The sequence below is a fragment of the Argentina silus genome (assembly GCF_951799395.1).
Source record: "Argentina silus genome assembly, chromosome: 6".
Lineage (NCBI taxonomy): Eukaryota > Metazoa > Chordata > Actinopteri > Argentiniformes > Argentinidae > Argentina > Argentina silus.
The window spans coordinates 3,066,438-3,076,501 of NC_139660.1; the positions used below are offsets into that span (position 1 = coordinate 3,066,438).

The 10,064-nt window shown below is 40.2% G+C and overlaps 1 protein-coding gene across 2 annotated transcripts in view; it reads left to right on the plus strand.

Moving 5' to 3' along the window:
• Nucleotides 1-2,093: 2,093 nt before the first annotated feature.
• Nucleotides 2,094-10,064, plus strand: part of lhx9 (LIM homeobox 9) — a gene marked incomplete at both ends in the record, with an annotated part of 9,075 nt that continues 1,104 nt past the window's right edge. Inside the window, 5 exons of one of the 2 annotated variants that reach the window (XM_083672589.1) lie at nucleotides 2,094-2,267; nucleotides 3,252-3,454; nucleotides 3,917-4,272; nucleotides 7,513-7,715; nucleotides 8,432-8,686. In XM_083672589.1, coding sequence (XP_083528715.1) covers nucleotides 2,094-2,267; nucleotides 3,252-3,454; nucleotides 3,917-4,272; nucleotides 7,513-7,715; nucleotides 8,432-8,686 — 1,191 coding nt within the window. Of the gene's footprint in view, nucleotides 2,268-3,251; nucleotides 3,455-3,916; nucleotides 4,273-7,512; nucleotides 7,716-8,431; nucleotides 8,687-10,064 lie in introns of those variants that run through there. The other variant, XM_083672590.1, reaches the window with a different exon arrangement.

The window sequence follows — 10,064 nt, forward strand, 5'->3', positions numbered from 1 at the left end:
GCCCAATTAAAGGCACGACTTCTGATCTGGGGGACAAATGGAAATGTAACACGTCTTAAAATGATTGGTGTTGGCGAGAGCCTCCGCACCTGCAACTCCGTGGAGCTTTGGTAAGTCTATTACTGGGCCGAACTGAGCAGGAGTTATCTTTTGTCCTTTGACACAAAACCTTTAATTCACTGAGACGTGTTTTATTGTCTGTCCGGCTTTAGTCGGGGCCTTAAGGACAAAAATACACAGATTCGTTGTAGCTAATATCAATGACCTCTTAAAAAAATATACAGGGGGTTAATTGTGTAGCATAGGATAGGCTTTGGATAATTCATAGCTTCTCTTAACGGCTCATCAAAAAAGAGTTATGGCGAAGAAAAATTATTTAGGCCGATACCATGTTTGTCAAACACTTGAGAAACAAACCTGTCACTGCATATAGGCTATATTTTGAATAAATAATGTATAATTGAAAAGACAAGGGCCATGTTAATGAATAGTCAGTCGCGGATAATGAGCTTCCATTGAGTGTAGGTTACCGTTTAATTGAGAGAGCATTGATCTCGCTTTAAAAGGACTAATTACATTTCTGACAGAGAAAGGAAGCCTGCCGTCACGTTTACTCGTGCAAGTTAACTAAATAGAAAATGGATATAATGTTCCCCTAATTGAATAATTTGAAGTTTACAATTCTGATAATCAGAAATTGTTAGTTTTGGAGAACTGCATCTATCATTATTTGTCAGAGGACTGTGTAGCCAACACGTGCGTAAATGGTCATTGTAGTTATATTACGCACATTATTTTATAAAGTTTATGTTAGCTTTAATAATTCACAATTCTTTCTAACGGGTTAATGTAAGCTGCCTCCGCCTATGACTGCCCCGCCCCAACCTATCTCTATAATACACGCACACACACACACACACACACACACACACACACACACACACACACACACACACACAGAGACACAGAGACACACACACACACGCACACACAGACACACACGCACACACACACACACACACACACACACACACACACACACACACACACGCACACACGCACACACACACACACACACACACACACACACACACACACACACACACTCTCTCTCTCTCTCTCTCTTACACACACAAACACAAATTGATCGTATGGCTTAAAAATAACAGAGACACTCTATACGCAATTTTGTTATTAAACTTAAGTTTAATAATTCAATTTTAAACATAGCATATGAACACATGCTCACAGGTACATATATTGTCCCATTCAAAATGCACGGCGGCAAAAAAAAGGCAGAAACATCAACCTCGCCACGAATCACAACTATGTCATAAACGTTTCACACAAAGTTATGGAAGAAAGAGGTTTCTAGATAATACATTCTTGTAGCGTGAGCCCAAATAATATTGGCGTCTTTCAAAGCTTCCTAATTCAACCACTCTAAAGAGTTTATGCAAATCTGACTAAACCGTATCATGTCTCAGTATTAACTTGATTCTAATGTATGTTCCTAACTACAATCGATAGAAATAAAAAGTAATGAAAATATCAATACCAAAAGTGCTTCTCCACGCTCGCGCAGCCAGCACCGGGGGTTTGAGAGGAGAGTGACAGCTCTTTGTTGGTGTATAGAAATCAGTGGCAATAGAGAGAGGGGGGAACTCCTCCTACCAAATTATCCAAACTGGGCAGGCATTTGCTCTCTTCACAAATAGGACACGGCTCTCAAATCCAGGCAGTCCCAACCTGACCTTCAAGCACACGGAGCCCTAACGGGAGATCGGGGGGGACGGTCGAAAGAAAACACAAAATCAAAACTTCTGCCATCTTAGCCAGTCATTCGTTAGACCTCATACTGGCTTTCGTATAATCTGGACTATACTTTTTTTTGGGCAAGACATTGACGGAAAGCTGCTCCTGCCACACTTCACTTTCTCCCTCCCCACCCCTCATCTTTCCACCGAGTTGTAATCTTTTTAGCTTTTCTGCTTTTGCGCGGAGGTGAGTTTGAGTGTTTGCGTGTGTGTGTGTTGCCTCTCTCGTCTCATAGCCAGTCGGATGCGCTGAGAGTCCGGGGCGCAGCGCTGTATATGGAAGTTGTGGGCTGCAAGGCAGAAGCGAGCAGTTGCACATTGCGTCAAGGAGCCATGCTTTTCCACGGCATCTCCGGGGATCATATTCAAGGAATCATGGAGGAGATGGAGAGGAGGTCGAAAACGGACTCGCGCCTGGCTAAGAGCGTGCAGCTGAACGGGAGGGAGTCGGTAAGAAAAATAACTTTTTTCCTTTTCTTGAAGACTTATACACACCGTATGACACAGTAACTCGTAACGCCCAGGGAATGTAAAGGTAAGTGACCACAGAGATCCGCTCGAAATAGCCTTTTTATTTCTTTTATTTCTTATTTCTTTGCTTCTTTTTGGATGTCCGTGATATCCAAAGCGAATTTCCCAGACGAGAAAAATATTAGACCTACACCAAATACACAATTAGTCTATTACCAATTCGTAACACAATTTATGGCATATTTTGTGCTAATATGCTTTTATGTGTAATTAAACAATACAGGCCTAGCCTTCTAGACCCTGTTATAATGAATAACAATTATATGGTTATTATTTGACTAGCGTTACTATTATTAAGATGTTGTTATTATTATTAAATAATTGTTATTATCAATAGTATTAATACTACTATTATGAATAATATATTCCTGATAATATTATTAATCATGTTATTATTGTTATTATAGTATTCTTATTTTATTATCAATACTTGTAACTGCTGTTCTTGCAGTGATGGTAGACAAGACGTGTAATATAATATGCAACTTACTGCCGATTAAATTTTGAAATGAGCAATGAGGCTATATTTATAATTCTATTTCACTGTAAGCTTTCTCAATTCATGTAGGCCTACAGCCTCCATTTGTTAAGATGAACACTGAGTTACTCCCTAAACGCAGTGGGCCCTGTTGACATACTTTATGCTCGGAATGGATTTCTCAGGAGTAATGGTGTTGCTTGAAGACTGAACTGTCGATATATACTAGTGAAGACAATGATCATTTTACAATTGTCTACAATTCTCTTTTAAGGCGATGGTATCGCTATGATATCGTTTTATATTGTGTTATCCATAGAAATGTTAGATTTATACAAACATTTCCCACAGAGAAGGCCTCGAAGCATGATGGAAGCCACGCAGATCCACATTACATTCCTCTCTCTCTTCCACCCTCCTTTCAGACTATGCCTTCCATGAGCCCGGAGAAGCCCGCTTTGTGTGCCGGCTGCGGGGGTAAGATCTCGGATAGATACTACCTTCTCGCCGTGGACAAACAGTGGCACCTGCGGTGTCTCAAATGCTGTGAATGTAAACTCGCCTTGGAGTCGGAGCTAACATGTTTCGCCAAGGACGGAAGCATCTACTGCAAAGATGATTACTACAGGTAAGAAAACACAAGGTTACAAATAATATATAGTTTTTCAACCAATAATCCCCCCCTCCACACACACACACACACACACACACTAGCGCGATCATAAAGTGTGGTTTTAGCCATCAATAGGTCATAGGATTGGCTAATCGACTAAAAATGTTGAACTGACTCTTGCAGCACACATTTTAGAATACGAGGCTAAACCATGACGAGGCCTCAGTCATAATTGGCAGGATAGGATTTGACGTACTAAAAACTATACTGAGCTGGGCCTAAACATCAACATGGAGAGAAAATATGGATTTGTTCAGTGTGCTCGCAGGGTCCTGTGTGCAGAATTATATACCATGTAGTGTGTGTGTGTGTGTGTGTGTGTGTGTGTGTGCCACTGCAGGCAATGTTTTTTTTTTTTTTTTTTTTTAACGAAAGATTGTTGGTGCCGTGTTTTAAAGAGTTGTGTCATTGTTTCAGAAGGTTCTCCGTGCAGAGGTGCGCACGCTGTCACCTTGGGATCTCGGCGTCGGAGATGGTGATGCGTGCGCGGGATTCGGTCTACCACTTGAGCTGCTTCACGTGCACCACGTGCAACAAGACGCTGACCACGGGCGACCACTTCGGCATGAAGGACAGCATGGTGTACTGTCGGGTCCACTTCGAAACCATGGCCCAGGGGGACTACCACCCCCAGCTAAACTATGCCGAGCTGGCTGCCAAGGGCGGCGGCATGGCCCTGCCTTACTTTAACGGCACCGGCACGGTGCAGAAGGGAAGGCCGCGCAAGAGGAAGAGCCCCGCCATGGGGATAGATATTGCCAGCTACAACTCAGGTGAGAGCCCTGATTGCGGTCTTAGTGACATCGGTACACTGTCCTGGCTGTAGACACATTTTGCTCAGTCATAGGCTATTCTATTTCATTAAGCAAACTAATAACGCACAGTGGCGAAGTGAACAGAAAATATAAGTCAATATCCGCTACGGCGAATTTGCAGATAGGCCTACAGGATTTTTGGGATCGTGTCTTGTTCATTGTTTTGAGGTGCAGGCCTAAATATTATGTTTGAAAATATTGGCCTAGTCTAGTCGAATACAAAATGGGAGCAAAACAAACATTGGCCCCATTCCGCAACAGGGCCAATGACGGATTTGTGCTATATTATTAGTAGCCTTAGTAACCTGCTTATAGGTTATTATTCCTACGTGGAGCAATTCCTACGTGGAGCAATATGTGCTGTCTAAATATTCGAAAATTGACCCCTAGTTAATGATTAAATTGACTTGTATAATTAAGGCTCCTATTAGGTAATCGAATGCGTAAAATGGGCACACACAGGAACGTGAACTCGTGACCCACGCACGTGCAGGGGGGTAACGGTAATTTGGGATCATTGCTTTTGCACAGCCACTAAACGGCACCTTTTCGCCTGTCTTTCTGAGGGAAATTGCCGCTACACAAGTGCTGGTTATACATTACTGTTAATTTTACGTTTAAAAATTGGCATTCAAACGCTGAATGTTATAATCCAGCCCCGCAGCGTCTCTTTTGTTGTCGCTTTTTAGAATTAGTGTCCGGTTGAGAAAGTTTGGCATTGTGTGCCAAGTTTCCTCTGTTCTTCATGAATGGAGAGAAATAAGGGTAATCTGCGTGTTAATTGTTCTGCGTTAATTGAAGATGACGTCGGAATCCCTGGCTTGCAACCAGTTCTGAATCATAGTCAGAGGGTCAGCACAGTTCTCAGGAATACTGGCAACTGCAATGGGGCTACAATGAAATAGCTCTCAGAAAAAATACACAGGCTTTTCAGGTCTATGCTGTGAGAGATAATATACCCAATACATGCATGACGTTTTGTAATAGCCATTTTTTTCCTATGTTCTTTTTAGTGGCGGGCCGATTGCAAGAGTAGCTTAGCCTATTCATTTGAAACACGACTGGACTCTTTCAACGAATATCCTTGCCCCTCTTTATTTGTATCAACTTCATTGTTAATTTGCATCTCAATAATGCTCAATAATGCTTGCATTGGGAAGACGAATTTGACTTCACTCTTAATTAAGTACTATTTTTATTGGGTTATATGACTGATCAAAAGTAGTCTATAGGCCTATCAATTTGATCCCAAATTGTCTGTCTTTATCTGTCGAGAAATTCAAACCACCCAAACCCGTGTAAACCTCAGATTCTCCCAAATCCGTAGACCGAGGTGTCTGGTAGCCTGCGTCTGTGCTTGTAGAGACCCCTGGTGGATCGTTGTGGAATAAAAGCCATGATGAGACAAATACCATACGAAATGTGTGAGCAATTGCAGAGAAGGAGAAGGCCTAGTGTATATGTATCTAGATTATAATCATTTGGACTGGATCATGGATGTAGCTTGGTCCTGCTTGGTCCTGGGGTAACAGACATAGAAGACTCAGAAGTCCAAAATAATTTGTTTATGAAATAACATTTAGTTATTGATCAGTTTGACCAGAAATGAGACTGCATTTATGTAATCAGTGTCTGTTACCTGCACACAACACATGAAGTTCATGTCTAGTTTAACAGGGATTTGCATGTGCATAAGAAAGGGACTGACGTATCCAGAATCAAAATCTTGAAGGTGGATTCTGTAAAAAGTGCTCATGGAAATAGCCCTTCATATTTAAATCTGTTGTTGTCAGTCAAATTCTGTGAGAGAAATACTAGTAGTTTGGAACATAATTTGAAGGGGTACATTTTTTTTACTGTTGCATATTTACTCAGTGTTGGTTAAAAACTATAAATTCTAGATGCCCTATTTGCAGATACAAACAGTACTTTGTTAATGCATCTGTTGTGGCAAAAGAAAGACTTGCTTGTATACCTGTGCAGTAGTAACACTGTAATAATGTAGTGTAGCAATAACACAAATTACTGTATAACAAAATTATATTTACATGCTACACACTACTTATCAATTGCTTTGCAAATGCTTAGTGATGGAATTAAGAACCTTTTATTGATGCACAATTATTCCCTATTCCACTTGTGGAATTACAAAACTCACTCAACTACATTACTTTGTTGTTGACGAGTTTTGTAACAAGTAACAAAACTTTGAAGGAATGCTTTGCCAACAATTACAACCTAATTACATATGAGCAACTTAAGTTTCACCCGTAAAGTTTAGAAGTTCAAATTACCATTCAGGAAATATTGTAGATTGTATCTTGAAATAATTATGTCCTATGATAAGATTTGTCACAACAAAAAATTAGTTAACGATTTAGCCGAAAGTTACTTTTGAGAGCTGTAGAAAAATAATTGTATGTACATTGTCTGGTAATAATGCTGTCATCAATCTTACTAATTGAAACTAACCATTTGCTGACTCATTTTGTGACACATCTTGAAATGCTCCATAGTCCACTCCAACAAGCACACCATCTTCTTTGTTATTAATTCTACTGCTTGAATAGCGTTTATAATATGATTGAGACCATTTTTACATTCTCAAAATGTTTTTGTGCCAGAGTTTAGTACATTTGTGTCAACATATATATTTTGAATCAAGTAAATAGATATCTATTCGGGCAATGCATATTTTATTGTAACATGATTTACAGATAGATGTTTAACCCGAACCCTTATTTTGAGCATGGAATGTCACTCAAGTGAGAATATTTTGAATTGAATGTATTTTCCCATTAGCATGAATGTATACTGTGATATCAGTAAGGTGCATTTCTAAGAGTACAGCTGGAATCTTGAAAGACGTTATTACTCACTTTAAACACAGAGATGAAGAGTTGAGGACTGATCAATTCATCAGCATGCATACACTTCATACAGGGTCGGGGTCATTTTAAAGGCTTGAAAGAGCTAATATTGATTTTATTACCTCAGTGACTGTAAAAAAAAACCATAGGCCCCAACCCCAACCTTGTCCCCAACATGCTGTGCTGTATCTTATTATCTTATTAAGCTGTTTCAAGCCTGTATCTTATTTAAGCTGCTTCAAATCTGTGTCTTATTTAAGCTGTTTCAGGTCCTTGGCGTCGGTGTTGTGGTTGATAGCGAAGTAAGACGTCTCCTCTTCCTCTTCAGGTTGTAACGAGAACGATGGGGACCACCTGGACCGCGACCAGCAGTCCTACACCAGCTCGCAGAAGACCAAACGGATGCGCACCTCGTTCAAGCACCACCAGCTTCGCACCATGAAGTCTTACTTTGCTATCAACCACAACCCCGACGCCAAGGACCTAAAACAGCTTGCCCAGAAGACAGGCCTCACCAAAAGAGTTCTACAGGTAAGCAGGCCATCGACCGGTCTCACCACTGAGCAGTACTCTCCATTCCATGATTCTCTTGTTTGACGATGGGTTCCATTGAAATCATCTTTTTTTGGTTGGTTTGGTTTTTTCCCCCATTCTTTCATTGGTTTTCTATAGGGGGTCATCTGAACTTTTGTAGAGTTACAAATGTTGTTAGGGTTGTATGTAATATAGGATAATGGTATTTATAGTGTATAGGGTTTACACACGCTTGACACACCCAGTCTTCTGGGGTCATTGGAGCGAAGGGTAGCTTAATGTACAGAGAGAGAGAGTGCACAATTCTATAAGGATCTCCTGAAAAAAACCTAACTATGGACTAACATAAACCATATTCCCACAGATTTTCTACAATATTGATTGTTTTATTTGATATGGAATTGACATTTTTTTACTCTGGATGGATGCAACATCCCTCTTCCAGTTGGTCCATTTTCATTTGGTTTGTACTCCCTGAGCCCAAAAATAATGGTGTCAAAAACAGCAGCCCATTTCTTAAAACCCTACGTGTTGTGCTTTAGGACTTACGCTTCAGTGGTGTGGAGAGTCATGTAGTGGTGGTGAACATTGTGATATCGAACAAATACTTATCAACTGCATTTTACAAGACAGAAAGAAAGATAGTTGAAGGATTTGATAGAATTTGACAGACATAAACGACATAAAGTAAAGCCGTTGGGATTGGTTTGCAGGTATGGTTCCAAAACGCAAGAGCCAAATTCAGAAGGAACGTTTTGCGACAAGAGAATGGCGGTGTTGATAAGGGAGACGGCACCTCACTCCCACCGCCGTCGTCCGACAGCGGGGCTCTCAGCCCTCCCTCCAGCGCCGCCACACTAACAGACCTGACCAATCCCTCTATCACTGTAGTGACCTCTGTCACCTCTAGTTTGGACAGCCACGATTCGGGGAGCCCTTCACAAACTACCTTGACAAACCTTTTTTAACAAGCTATCTCTAGCAAACTGATTTTTTTTTTGGTTTCTTTTTTTTCCTCAATTTGCATTTTTATTTTTTTAAACAACACCTTTAAGCAACCAGAGACAGCTCCTTGGGACAGGAAGTGCTGTGTTGTACACACAAAACCAACAGCAACAACATTCAAACACAAGGACATTATTTTGATGTGTAGCATTTGCAACCGCTTGGCAGCTGAGTTTGTAGTCAACGTATTTTAGTGATGGTTTGTGATGGAACATTTTGATCTGGACGACACTGAAAACTTGCAAAGGGTTCGACAATCTTGGACAGAACCCAAATGGAACTATTTATTGTCAAAAGTAAATCATTGTTCTTTATTTGATTTTACTTGTCCATGTTATTTGATTAATCAATAATTGATCAATTTCTGATAACAAATGTAATACATGCTTATTGAACAATTACAAATAGCAGTTAATAGTTTTGCCCTGGAAATCAATTTGTATGCACTATGTTAGCACAATGCTATTTAAAGCATATTTCGATCTTTCCTTTTTGGAAATATTTGAAATTTGAATTTGCAGAATGTGCCGTATTAGATAATTATGAAACCAGGCTTTAATTTCAGCCTGTGTCTCTCAGATAAATTAGGACTTGATAGAACGTTGGACTGGAACTAGAATGTTAAGCTCCTAAATTGGAATGCAGAGAATCCAACCATTACAACTCAAATGCCAGGTGGATGCTGTGACCTCAACATGCATTTTGTCTTGACATACACCTCAACTGTGATAAACAATTAAGAACCCGAACTTTACTAATCTGTACAGTGGTAACTGTTCAACATGTAATGCAGTCACATTGATAATGGAGAAAGATCTACAACAGTGGAATTCTGATTGGGACACAGACAGTTAATGGGCACTGTTTTGATTGATTGTTTTCATGATAGAGCACTTTTACAAAACTGTTGACCTCATTGCTTAACAATATTCAAATGGAAAAAACTCCCACTACTAATGTATTTGGACCCAGCGTGCCCGTAGAATAACTGTTAAATTCAATTGCACAGTGACAATATACAGCCCAGTGAAAAGTGCATTATTATTATCATGTTGCTCAGGGTAACGATGGGATTTGGAAAAAGGGAAGAGAGGAGAGGAAAATGAAAATGAGGGTTGCAGATTAGTTGACATAAACATTCAAATGACCTCAGATAGGTGGAGATGTTAGGAGCAGCCAGCGGGAATATCATCCTCCATGTTTTCTCCTTTTGGGCCATATTTATGCTTTCTTTACGGACACTTGCCACTGAACAGACCAAAAACACGAATGATTGGCTGAGAGATGAAGTGAGAGAAAGAGAGACAGACAGACAGAGAGAGAGAGAGAGAGAGAGGGGGA